This window comes from Bubalus bubalis, chromosome 9 (genome assembly GCF_019923935.1).
Source record: "Bubalus bubalis isolate 160015118507 breed Murrah chromosome 9, NDDB_SH_1, whole genome shotgun sequence".
Taxonomy (NCBI): Eukaryota; Metazoa; Chordata; class Mammalia; order Artiodactyla; family Bovidae; genus Bubalus; species Bubalus bubalis.
This window is the reverse complement of record NC_059165.1, coordinates 97,984,942-97,998,604: the sequence shown is the minus strand read 5'-3', so window position 1 is coordinate 97,998,604 and position 13,663 is coordinate 97,984,942. Positions and strand designations below refer to the sequence as shown.

At 40.9% G+C, this 13,663-nt stretch overlaps 2 protein-coding genes and 1 pseudogene across 7 annotated transcripts in view; 2 read left to right on the top strand and 1 right to left on the bottom strand.

Annotated features, from left to right (window-relative positions):
• Nucleotides 1–2,088: 2,088 nt before the first annotated feature.
• LOC102411893 (zinc finger protein 709) lies at nucleotides 2,089–3,102 on the top strand. Its single transcript, XM_045161879.1, is given in 2 exon segments — nucleotides 2,089–2,764; nucleotides 2,827–3,102. Coding segments are annotated over 2 exon segments (591 nt in total). The 5' UTR covers nucleotides 2,089–2,424; the 3' UTR covers nucleotides 3,078–3,102.
• Nucleotides 3,103–3,335: 233 nt separating this feature from the next.
• LOC123335283 lies at nucleotides 3,336–4,793 on the top strand (annotated as a pseudogene).
• Nucleotides 4,794–7,232: 2,439 nt separating this feature from the next.
• Nucleotides 7,233–13,663, bottom strand: part of LOC102408909 (mucin-16) — a 115,546-nt gene continuing 109,115 nt past the window's right edge. For all 6 annotated transcript variants that reach the window (XM_044948170.2, XM_025293602.3, XM_044948169.2 and 3 more), the window contains 3 exons: nucleotides 11,830–11,871; nucleotides 11,530–11,609; nucleotides 7,233–8,374 (listed from right to left, as the gene is read on the bottom strand). In XM_044948170.2, the coding sequence (XP_044804105.2) occupies nucleotides 8,267–8,374; nucleotides 11,530–11,609; nucleotides 11,830–11,871 (230 nt within the window). In that variant the 3' untranslated portion in view covers nucleotides 7,233–8,266. The remainder of the gene's footprint in view (nucleotides 8,375–11,529; nucleotides 11,610–11,829; nucleotides 11,872–13,663) is intronic.

The following is a 13,663-nucleotide window of genomic DNA, read 5'->3' as shown; positions in this document are numbered from 1 at the left end:
GCATGAGAGGCCCTCGTTGAGTCATGTGGTACACTTCGTTGCCATGAATGGGCTCTCTTGTGGTGTTTGGGCTCCAGAGTACACAGGCTCAGTAGTCACGGTGTGAGCCCAGTTGCTTTGCAGCATGTGGGATCCTAGTTCCCTGACCAGGGATTGAACCTGCATCCCTTGCATTGGAAGACAGACTTTCAACCACTGGACCACCAGGGGAGTCTCATTAACTTTTGAAAAAGTGTCAGCAGGCCCCAGGAGAGATTGTTGTGGTTCTGTAGGAAAACACTTTTTTGGTATGTTGTTATCTCTGTGTGTGTACCAAAAATTGGCTGCAAACATTCTTGATGTACACAAACATAGGGAGTTTATAATCTTAAGTTTTTATGCCTTCTTCCTCATGTCTGAGCTTGAAGTTACAAATAACTTTCTAACCTGTCAACTTGAACAGAGAGAAAAAGAAAGATCTGGGTTTGTGATAAATATTACACAAAGTAGAAGCTGTGCTTTTCTGCAAGAATATTTTCATTTTAAGTTGGCAGCATCTGATTACTTCTAAGGGCTTGGAATACTTTAGGACAAAATGGCCAGCTGGATCTTGTTAAAAGTTGGATGCCACAGGCCTCCTGAACTCTCATATTTGGAGATGGGAATAGAACGCTATGTTTTTATTCATTTGTTGATAATATTTATTTCATTTGTATAGCATTTCTGCCATTTCTCAACATACTGTGGACCCTGCCACTAGATAGCAATAGATTTGTAATGCGGGGCTTCCCTGGTGGCTCAGCGGTAAAGAATCCGGCTGCCAAAGCAGGAGACACAAGTTTGATCTCTGATGCGGGAAGATCCCACATGCCTCCGAGCAGCTAAGCCCATGTGCCACCACTGCTGAGCCCATGTGCAGCAACTACTGAAGCCCACGGCCCTAGAACTGGTGCTCCACAAGAGAAGCCACTGTGGTAAGAAGCCCGAGCACTGCAGCTAGAGAGCAGCCCCCACTTGCCACAGCTAGAGAAAAGCCCACACAGCAACGAAGACTTAGTGTAGGCAAAAATAAATAAAACAGACTTGTAATGCGATCACAGTAAAACTATGTAAGTAGTTTTCACATGTTTATGATGCTGTTAAACTTATGAAGAAGCAAGCGTGGACAGAGAGTTTCTGATGAACAAGTCAAAAAATAAATGGGAAATAACAGAGTCATAAGTAACCCTCCTGTAAGTGGAGTATGGATGTACAGGGCTGTCAGTCTCACTCATCCTACTGTACACATATTTGGGATGTTTTAGGACTCAGTGGTCTTTGAGGATGTGACTGTGAACTTCACCCTGGAAGAGAGGGCTTTACTGGATTTTTCACAGAAGAAACTCTACAGAGATGTGATGGGGGAAACCTTTAGGAACCTGGCCTCAGTAGGTAAGGATGACAACTGACCTTCACCTTGTCAAAGGACAAGTTTTTCTGCCCATCAGTATTTTTCTAAGAGGTGGAACGTGTAAAGGGAGGACATTGGTAAATAAACAAATTAGGTATTGTCACAGTTCATTGTAGAACTAGAGTATACTGATTTTTCTATAACTTCTAATACTTTGGAATAATTTTTATGTGTGTTTTAGGAACAACATGGGAAGATCATGACATTGAAGATCGGTACAGAAATCAGGGGAGAAAACTAAGGTGAGTGGCATTCACAGTAGAAAGCAGTATTTCACATGAGAATTATGTTATTGTACCAGATTTTAAAAAGAAACAAGGTAACCCATGCTTCAAATGTATTGCTCCGAAAAATTTTCACCAAATTACTTTCTTATATATGATATAATGTTCAGTGTTTGCAAAATAGTTCACTTGGAAACAGTATTAATAAGCCCTATATATAAATATCACCATTTTGGTGAGTCCTCTTGTAGAGTACTCGGTATATTCAATTTTGAACAATTCACACGTGATAGAAAAAAAACCTATGCTTTTGCTATAAATTGTAAAAGTGTAGCTGAAGCATTTTTAATAAATATGAAATCATTAACAAAGAGATAATTATTACTTCCTTCTTGTTTTTTTTTGCAGAAGTCAGAAGGCAGAGAGAATCTGTGAAGGTAAAGAGGATATAGTCCCTGTGGAGAAAATGTCAACCCTATTCCAAATCGCAATCCGAACAAGAAAACTCATATCAGAGTAAGACCACGGGGACACAAAGTATGTGGAAAAGACCTCATGCATCATTCCTCCCATAACAGGTCCACCAGAAGTCACATTGGACACAAGCCATATGAGTATCAGGAAAATGGAGAGAATAAATGCAATGTATGTGGGAAAGCCTTTAGTTACCTGCAGTGTTTTGAAAAACATAAAATAAGTTACAGTGGAGAAAAAAACCTATAAATGTAACAAATGTAGGAAAGTCTATGGCTCAGAACTTTGCAAAGACACATGGTAACACATAGTAGGGGTGCCTCTTATAAGTGTAAAGGCTGTGGGAAAACTTATAGTTCTTCAGCTTCACTTCAGATACATGAAAGAACCCACACTGGGGAGAAATCTTATGAATGTAAACATTGTGGAAAAGCCTATAGATATTATCAACCTTTCCGAACACAAAAGAGGACTCACACAGGAGAAAAATCCTATGAATGTAGAAAATGCAGTAAAGCATTCAGTTGTCTCAGTTCACTCTGAATACATGAAAAGACTCATACCAGAAAGAAACCTTATAACTGTGAACAATGTGGTAGAACCTTCAGATATTACCCCTCCTTCAAAACACTAAAGAGTTCACACAGGAGAGAAATCCTATGAATGTAAGTCATGTGGTAAGACTCAGTTCTAACATAGGTTTCCAAATACATAAAAGAAATCACAATGGAGAAAAGCCCTACCAATGCAAAACATGTGGTAATGCCTTCAGTTGTCCCAGTTCTTTTCGGAAACATCAAAGAATTCGTACTGGGGAAAAACCTTATGAAAGTAAGGAATGTGGAAAAGCCTTTAGAGCTCTTGCAAGCCTTCATGTGCACTTGATCACTCATACTGGAGTTGGACCTTATAAGTGTAAGCCGTGTGGGAAAGCGTTAATGAGAGGGTAACAGGCAGGAAGGCCAGGGGTCTCCAAAGGGAGGAAATAGCCTGCAAGTGTCAGACATTTTTATCTCTCTTAAGTGGCAGGAGGAAACAAACTAGCGATATTTTTTTCCTTTTCTATACACATTTAAAAGGAGGTTTCTCTTAAAATACTGTGTTGCCATAATGACACCTGGTTTCACCTGAAGTTAACTATTCTCAAACCTTGAGATAACCAATGCATTTTTTATGGAAATGTTTGTCTTAAGCTATGCTAATGTACTATGCATTTACCCCAAACTCTTGCCTTCAAGTCGATCCTGCCTAATGGGTCAGAACCTACTTGACAAACCAGTATGTTATACTCAGATATTGTTGCCCTAATCTATGTAAATGAAACTATTTGTATGGTAATCTGTCCTTCTACAAGATTCAAGTTAATCATTTTATGGCCCAGGATGAACCATTTGGTGCCAAGATTATCCCCAAATGCATCTTATGGGTGAGGGGCCTGGTGCCATTCTGAGTTTTAAGACATTCCTTTCTTTCATTAACAGACTGCTGCTGCTGTTGCTGCTGCTAAGTCGCTTCAGTCATGTTCGACTCTGTGCGACCCCATAGACAGCAGCCCACCAGGCTCCCCCATCCCTGGGATTCTCCAGGCAAGAACACTGGAGTGGGTTGCCATTTCCTTCTCCAGTGTATGAAAGTGAAAAGTGAAAGTGAAGTCGCTCAGTTGTGTCTGACTCTTAGCAACCCCATGGACTGCAGCCTACCAGGCTCCTCCATCCATGGGATTTTCCAGGCAAGAGTACTGGAGTGGGGTGCATTGCCTTCTCCGAACAGACTGCTAGTGACTATATAACATCCAGCTGAAGACTAACAGGGGGGTACTCCCCTTCTGATGCGTATGTCAGAAGCTTTCTCTATCTCCTTTATACTTTAATAAAACTTTATTACACAAAGCTCTGAATGATCAAGCCTCGTCTCTGGCCCCGGATTAAATTCTTCTCTGGGGGCCAAAAATCCCGGTGTCTTTTTTTGTTCAACAACAGCCTTTCATCTATTTCCCCCAGTTACTTTCAAATACACCAAAGGAGTCACACTGGAGAGAGACCTATGAATGTAAACAGTGTGGCAAAACCTTCAAGTATTACCCCTCCTTTCAAAAACATGAAAACCCACACTGGAGAGAAACCCTATGAATATAGGGAGTGTGGAGGAGCTTTTAGCTGTTCAACCTCACTTTGAATACATGAAAGAACACACACTGGAGAGAAACTCTGTGAATGTAACCAGTGTGGAAAAACCTGCAGAGGTTATACTTCCTTAGAAACACACAGAAGAATTCATATTCTACGAATGTAAACAATGGAAAAGCCCTCGGATGTTGTCAAAGTTTTCAAAGACATGAGAGCAATCACACTGGAGAAAAACCCTACGAATATAAAAAATGTCATAAAGTGTTCAGGTGTCCCAGTTATCTTTGAACATGTGAAAGAACTCACACTAGAGAAAAACCCTATGGATGTAAACAATGAGGTAAAGCCTACAGAGGATACAGTTCCTTACAAAACCATGAAAGGACTCACACAGGAGAGAAACCCTATGCATGTACAGAATGTGGAAAAACTTTCAGGTGGTATCAGAGTTTTTGAAGACATGAGAGAACTCACACTGGAGAGAAACCCTATGAATGCAAAGAATGCGGGAAAACCTTCAATCATCCCACTTCCTTCTGAAGGCATGAAAGAACTCACCTCATGGGGTAAAACCTTTTGACTGTAAAGAGTGTGGGAAAGACTTTAGTTGGTCTTCATAGTTAAATGTTAAAACTCCCACCAGAAATAATTACAAATGTGAGTAACATGAGAACTCATAGCTTGATGAAAATTAATCTGGGTATAATGTTCCAGAGTGCCAAAGAATTGATGCTTTTGAACTGTGATGTTGGAGAAGACTCTCAGGAGTCCCTTGGACTGCAAGGAGATCCAACCAGTCCATCCTAAAGGAGATCAGTCCTGGGTGTTCATTGGAAGGACTGATGTTGAAACTGAAACTCCAATACTTTGGCCACCTGATGTGAAGAGCTGACTCATTGGAAAAGACCCTGATGCTGGGAAAGATTGAGGGCAGGAGGAGAAGGGGACGACAGGGGAAGAGATGGTTGGATGGCATCACTGACTCAATGGACATGGATTTGGGTGAACTCCAGGAGTTGGTGATGGACAGGGAGGCCTGGCGTGCTGCGGTTCATGGGGTCGCAGAGTCGGACACTACTGAGCAACTGAATTGAACTGAACTGAATGTTCCAGAAAACTTTCAACCACGAAAGACTTGTTTTTAACAGCTTGTAAATATATTGGGTTTATCAAGCCTCTTTCTTAAACTACATCACTGGAGTGTGAGTTTCTACTAGTTAGTTTTACACATGAGTATTGGGGTGACATTATTCTGCAAGTCATCTTTCAACAGTAGTTGTTCAGTTCCTCATTCATGTCCAATTCTTTGCGACTGTAGCCCACTAGCCTCTTCTGTCCTTGGAATTCCTAGGCAAGAATACTGGAGTGTGTTGCTCCAGGGGATCTCTTCCCGACCCAGCAATCAAACCTGTGTCTCCTGTGTCTCCTGCATTGGCAGGTGCATTCTTTACCACTGGGCCTCCCTGGAAGCCAGCCAACAGTAGTACATGAGATTAAAAGGTAGTGCTTTTCCTTTGAATCAGTTAATATTTTCTCTCTCCATTTGAAAGTCTACTGGATCCATGGGTGAATTGAGATGCATATCTGATGTGTGTGTAGTCAGGTTTCATTTTTTATAATTTTACTCTGTATTAAGAAGCAATTGGAAAATGTGGTCACTTGTTGGGATTTTTCTACAGGATATCTGGATTCTGGACAATTCCTGGATGTCTTTATAGTCTGTTTTCTGTGTGTTATCTTTAACAACAAAGCTCCTTTTTTGAGACTTTCATGTGAATAATTTTTTTATATTTGGACCTTTGTTTGTTGTCCTTCCTCTGACTGGTATTTGGTGAATAGATTTTGAGAAGAGAGACCTGTGATGGGACAGATATCTGATTCTCCGTGTAATGTTAGAAACAAAATTTTCTAGCATCCATCCTATATTTATGGTTCTATGTTAGAATTCACTGATAGCCTTACTTGCCTGGGATTTGGAAAGCAGAAGCAAACAAAGCATTAGTCAGAGTTTGGAGGCACCATAGGTGGAGAGAGACGCCCATATACAGGTTTCCCTTGTGGCTCAGCCGATAAAGAGTCCACCCGCAATGTGGGAGACCTGGGTTCAATCCCTGGGTTGGGAAGATCCCCTAGAGAAGGGAACAGCTACCCACTCCAGTATTCTGGCCTGGAGAATTCCATGGACTTTATAGTCCATGGGGTCACAAAGAGTCGGACACAACTGAGTGACTTGCACTTAAGGATACTATCTTTAGCCCATCATTTTGGATTCTTTGACCTTCCAATCAAGAGTACCTCAAAACCACCACCAGTGTTTGGTTTCCATTTTTGTAGAGCTGTAGGTTTCCATGATGTCTTCCCGAGATCCACATCAAAGATCCATCGGAGTTGGGATTTTTCTGTCAGGCCTCTTGTGTCCACCAACAAGCTACACTGGATTTTACTGTTTTGGAGTATTGTCTGATTCCCCTTTTCTCTAGATTATATCCATTTAAAGTCTAACGTGTTTAACAAACACCTTATGCTGTTAATGGTGCTAGTGAGTGTGTTTTCCTGACTCCCCACGACATCTACAGTGGCGCAGTAAAAAAACAAGGGAGTTTGTTTCTTTCCTGCATTGTACTGGCTGCCTTCACCTGATCTTTTATTTATTTCTGAAAATAAACTCCTTCCTTGTGTTGGTGTGTCCTGTTCCTGTAGTTGACTATATATCATCTCTCAATATGTTTTAAATTACGTTTGTATGTAAGAAGTATGTGAGTTTTTTTGCCACAGGAATGCTTTGGTAGTTGTTTCATAGAAACATTTTATTAACTGTTCTCTAAACCATCACATGCTAACAAACACTGTGTTTTTAATTTCTTGAGAGGATATATGAAAATGACCCATTATAATTATCAATTTTCAGGTAAACTTTGTAATTTTCTTCCTTTGTTCATTATATTTTATGAGTCAAGATTATGTATGTATGAATCCAGGTGTTTTTTTCTGCCAGGAAATTTTTCTTTTTATTTTCAGTTTTAATTTTGGTCATGTAGCTAATTTCTTAATTGTTCTTAATACCCAGAGGTTAAATCATGTGGGGTTTTTTTTGTTTGTTTTTTGGCTGTGCTATATAGCATGCAGGATCTTAGTTCCTGGACCAGGGATTGAACCTGGGCCTTCTGCACTGAGAGCATGTAGTCCTAGTCACTGGACCACCATGCAAGTCTGGGATTTACAGTTTCTGAGAGTGAGATATTAAACAGTAACAGAGCATCTACAGTATTAGCATCATGCCTGGGATGCTTTGAGCTGCGTGTTGGGGAGTCTCTGCTTTAACCGTTCAGTTAGATTCAGTGCAGAAAAAAATGAAAAAAGGGACTGTCTTTATTTTTTCTCTCAGATCTTTCCCCTGAGTTTTATTCATCTTTAAATTCGAAGTAGACTCTATCTCTCTAGAGTTTGCTGCCACTCTGGGATTCAGTCTTCCCAGATACCAAGTCCCAGGGCTGACTGCAGAATCATGGCTGACCCACTCATTCCTCTTAGTCTATTTCTTACCTTGGAGGACCTGTGATGAAGGAGAGGAGTCAGTGAACATCCTGGGGAATCTGAACATCAGAGAATCAAGTAGTTCACACGGAACTTGAGACTGCCAGGGCTTCGGGGAAGGGGGTGCAGAACATGGAGGAATAGAGATGGGGTGATGGCTGCCCAGGAGTCAAGGAGAGAGGTGTTCAGGGGGTGACTAGGAAGGTGAACCTCACTTAAGTGGGATGTCAATTTTGTTCTTTAGCCACGTCTGTGCCTATTTCACCAATCCTGGTGTCCCTGAGGGTGTGAACCCATCAGACAGAAGTTGCAGTTGTCTTCAGCGCAATGAAGGGGAGACCCTTTCTCTCAGTCCACTGTGAACCAGGTGGGGGCCAAGCCAAGAAAGGCCTGGAGGTTGTGTCCGACCAACGTGGTTTACTTCTGTTCCAGCCAACCTCCTCTGGAACCTGTCTGGGAAAAGGGGACCTCCGCAGGTCTCACTGCAGCTTCCTCAGGTCCGGGTGTGGCAGGTAATAGCCCATGCTATTGGGCTGTAGCTGCTGAACCTCATAGTCTGCCTCCTTCTTCCGCTGATGAACTCTGACCTGCGAGGGTGAACAGAGGGCTCAGAATGGACCAGTCATCTAGCCAACTGTGGGAGGCTACAGGTGAAGGACATGGCCGCAACCACAGACACCTGCTATTGCTGTGTGTCTCTCTCCTCGTTTTCTCTTAATTTTCTCTCAGCCTCTCCTTTTCCCCTCTTTCACCTCTTTTTCTTCGTTCTTCCCTTGAACTCTCCATTTTTTTCCTACCATTTTCTCTCTGATAGCCCCTTCATTTTTTTATCTTTTAAAAAAATTTGGTTTTTTGTTTCTTTTTTCTGATATCCCCTTCATATCTTGTCTCCTTCCCCTAACCCCAGCTTAACTGATATACAGTAAACTGCACATATTTTTAAAAAATGTTTAAAGTTTATTAGAATTAGACATCTTTCAAAGAATGAGAGTATGTAGTGGTTTTTTTTTTTTTTTTTGCTATTTACTTGAAATGTGATCAGTAGTGTGCATGGTGGGTTCATTAGCTTTCAGCATCTGCTTGTAAACTTGGAATCAAATAACAGAAGGAATATATATTCCAAGTTATATATATATATTTTAAATTATTGGATCATGTTGGTCTAGCTGCTAAGTTGTGTCCAACTCTTGCGACCCCATGGACTGTAGCCTGCCAGACTGCTCAGTCCGTGGTATTCTCCAGGCAAGAATACTGGAGTGGGTTGCCATTTCCTTCTCCAGGGGACCTTCCTGACCCAGGGATCGAACCTCAGTCTCCTGCATTGCGGGCAGATTCTTTACTGACTGAGCTACAAGGGAAGCCCCTATTGGACCATAATTATTAACAAATACTGGTTGTCTATATATTAGTTATTTTATCAATCAGTTTTAGTAATATTAATACTGTCTTTAAAAATTTCCTGTACCTTTTTTCATACTCTGATCATTTAGTAATATGTGACAGTACTTTGAAAAATTATTTATTTATGGCTGTGCTTTGTTACTGTGGTCTTTGTTACTGTGCATGGGATTTCTCTAGTTGCGGTGAGTGGGAGTTAGGGCTGCTCTCTAATTGCAGTGCATGGGCTTCTCATTGCGGTGGCTTCTCGTTGAAGCTCTTGAGCTCTAGAGCGCAGACTGAGTAGTTGTGGTACATGGGCTTAGTTGCTCTGCGGCATGTGGGATCTTCCCTGACCAGGGGTTGGACCCATGTCCCCTGCATTGGCAGGCGGATTCTTAACCACTGGACCACCAGGAAAAGTCCCGCAGCATTACTTTTTTAATCAACTCACTTTACTAAAGAAAATAAAAATGCTGAATATTTTAGCTTTTGAACAAAATCATGTAAGCTTTTACATTATTATGAAAAATTGTATTATCCAATATTGTCTATTATTGTAAAGACTATATAGACTCCAGCTTCTAGTAATACATCATTGAGTAATTTGGACTAAATTTCTTATAAAGATAGGTAGAAAACTTAGATAGAATGAAAAAATGCCTATTTGAAACCTTTGGAGAACAAATAATGTTACTAGACTGGGATATATAAGACAATGGAGGCCCTGAGAAAGATCCTATTTGTAGGTAAACTGCATACATTTAAAGTGAATGATTTGATAAGTTTGGATTATAAACTTATTGAACCATCCCCTGTAATCAAAATAAGGAATGCTCATTATTCCCCCATTTTCCCTCATGTTCTTTTGTAATTCTTCCTCCCCTGCTGTTTACAAACACATTCTTATTCCCAGACAACCACTGATCTGATTTCTATCCTCAGAGATTAATTAGTATTCTTCAGAGTTTGTTTATAAATGGAATCCTACAATAAGTATTCTTTTTCATCTAACTTCTTTCATTCAGCATATTCAAATTCAAATTATTTTGAGATTTATCATTGTATATGTTAATAATCCAGTATTATTGCTAAATAGTATTGAATTGTGTGAATATACCACACTTTGTTTACCCATTCACCTACTGATGGACTTTTTGGTTTGTTTTTTAGTTTTTGGCTAGCACCCCACTCCAGTACTCTTGCCTGGAAAATCGCATGGACGGAGGAGCCTGGTAGGCTGCAGTCCATGGGGCCGCTAAGAGTCGGACACAACTGAGCGACTTCACTTTCACTTTTCACTTTCATGCACTGGAGAAGGAAATAGCAACCCACTCCAGTGTTCTTGCCTGGAGAATCCCAGGGACGGGGCAGCCTGGTGGGCTGCCGTCTATGGGGTCACACAGAGTTGGACACGACTGAAGTGACTTAGCAGCAGCAGCAGTGCAAATATTATTATGAACATTTGTGTACAAGTTTTTGTATAGATATGCATTTTAATTTCTCTTAGACAAATTCCTAGGAGGGAATGGTTGCACAGATATATGCAACTTTGAAAATTTATTTTTAATTGAAGTATAGTTGATTTACAATGTTGTGTTTGTTTCTGCTGTAGCAAAGTGACTTAGTTATACACATATATATGTACTTTAAAAATATTCTTTTTTATATTATGGTTTATCCCAGGATCCTGGATATAGTTCCTTGTGTTAAACAGTAGGATTTTGTTGTTTATCCATTCTATATGTAATACTGTGTGACTACTAACCCCAATGTGACATTTACTTATTTTTATTGTAATTGCTCTACAGTGCTATGTTACTTTCAGGCATGAGCAAAGTGAATCAACTACATGTATACATATATCCACTCTTTTTAGATTTCTTTCCCATTTAGTGGAGAAGGGAATGGCAACCCACTCCAGTATTCTTGCCTGGAGAATTCCATGGACAGAGGAGCTTGGCGGGGCTACAGTCCATGGGGTCACAAAGAGTGGGACACGACTGAAGCAACTAACACTTTCACTTTCCCATTTAGGTCACCACAGAGCACCCAATGTAACTTTTAAAGATGCAGCCAAGCTATTTTCCACCAGCACTATAGGAGAGTTCCAGTTGCTTCATATCTTCACCGACAACTTGTTAATGTCATTTTGATTTTAACCCTTCTCATGCACAATGGTATCTCATTATAACTTTCATTTGCATTTCCCCAATGACAAATGTTGTTAAGAAAAGGAAAAGGTAAACCCCTCACAGACTAAGAGAAAATATCTGCAAAACACATCCCTGCAGAGGACATATCCTTATAATATATAAAAAGCTCTTACAACCTGATAGTAAGAGAACAACACCTCCTTGCTTACCAGGAAAAAGCTGATCAGGCCCATGATGAGCACCAGGAGTCCTGCCAGGCAGATGAGGATGATGGCCCAGAAGGGGAGGTCTGGGGAGACAAGTCCTGGTGTGAGACACCATCTATCATTCCTCCAGGGCCCCTGCTTCCTCCTGCTGCCTACCGACCCTGACTGTGCCTCAGAAATCCCAGTCTTGGGTTGACCAACTTTCATCATCATCCAATACCCTGGGTATGTGACTCTTTGCAATGAGGCAGAGAACCAGAATATTCCCTCTCCACCCTGGGCTAGAGCATCTTTGAGGCTTACCAGAATTCTCAGTCACAACATCATTTCTGTTGGGAGAATACCCTGAAAGTGAATGAAATGGAGAATACATGTGAGTGTGTTTTGCTTTTTTAAATAAAACCTTTCAAATATACAGACAAATAGAAACCACGTCATAAACATCCATCATCTAGAAGTAACAATATTTATTTCACCCAGTTAAAACAACATTATTTGTTGTTTAGTCACTAAGTCGTGTCTGACTCTTTGTGACACCATGGACTGTAGCCCGCCAGGCTCCTATGGACAGAGAAGCCTGGTGGACTACAGTCTGTGGGATTTTCTAGGCAAGAATACTGGAGTGGGTTGCCATTTCCTTCTCCAGGGGATCTTCCCCACCCAGGGATTGAACCTAAGTCTCTTCCATTGGCAGACAGATTCTTTACCACTAAGCTACCAAACAATATCATACCTAGCGTATAACTATTTGGCTTCCCAGTGACGCTAGTGTAAAGAACCTGCCTGCCAATGCAGGAGATGGAGAGGGGTATGACAACCCACTCCAGTATTCTTGGCTGGAGAATCCCACTGACAGAGGAGCCTGGTGGGCTATAATCCACAGAGTCACAGAGTCGGACATGACTGACATGACTTAATAAGCACGCACGTATGTATAACTTATTAACACTTGCCACACTTGTTTCATCCCATAATTTCATTGAAATATTAAAGTCATGTAGACATAATGTTTCACCCCATTTTAGTTTGCATCACTGGAAAATGAGGATACTTTACTACATAATAACAAAGCCACAATCACACTACAAGAGTGTGATATTTCAAATCATACCTCTGGGAATGGATGGATGACTGGTGATGGACTGAACTATCTTATGCTAGTGGAGGGGAGAATGGGTCATAGGAGTTGACAAGATCATGGGCTCTCTCTAAATTTATAAATTCCTGCTCAAAAGCCCTCTGCCTATGAACACATTCACTCCCTTTTCCCTTTACTGAGTTTTTTTTCATACTTATTTTCCAGGATTCACCTAGACTGTAATTTCTTCCAGGAAGCCTTCTGATTACCACTCCTAAGTGTGGATTGGTTCACATCAAATAATTCATTGTTTTCAACTGCCTATTCTTATTATTTTCAACTGTAACATAAACTATATGAGAAAGGATTGGCACAGACTGGGGGAGGGTTGTAGGCCCCCCTTGCTGTACAACCTCTCCCTAGCCAAAATCTTTTTTATTTTTAATTTTATTTATTTCTGATTTTAATTGAAGTATTCTTTTTAACTGGAGTAAAATTGCTTTACAATGTTGTATCAGTTTCTGCTTCACAATGAAATGAATCAACCATAAATATATGTATATGGCCCCCTCCCTCTTGGACCTTCCTTCCCATCTCTCCACCCCAGGCAAATTCTTAAAATGTGCTATGTGATAGAAGCAGCGACAAGTGCCATTTTAATTTAAAATTAATTTTAATGAAGTAAAGTTTAAAAAAATCTGGTACTCTGTACTATTAAAATTCAGTAACCATAAAAGCCAGGCACAATAAGTGAAAGTGAAAGTCGCTCAGTTGTGTCTGACTCTGTGACTCCATGGCCTATACAGTCCATGGAATTCTCCAGGGCAGAATACGGGAGTGGGTAGCCTTTTCCTTCTCCAAGGGATCTTCCCAACCCAGGGATTGAACCCAGGTCTCCTGAATTGTGGGTGGATTCTTTACCAGCTGAGCCACCAGGGAAGTTCAAGAATACTGGAGTAGGTAGTCTACCCTACCCCTTCTCCAGCAGATCTTCCCGACCCGGGAATCAAACCAGGGCCTTGCAGATTCTTTACCAACTGAGCTATCAGGGAAGTCCTC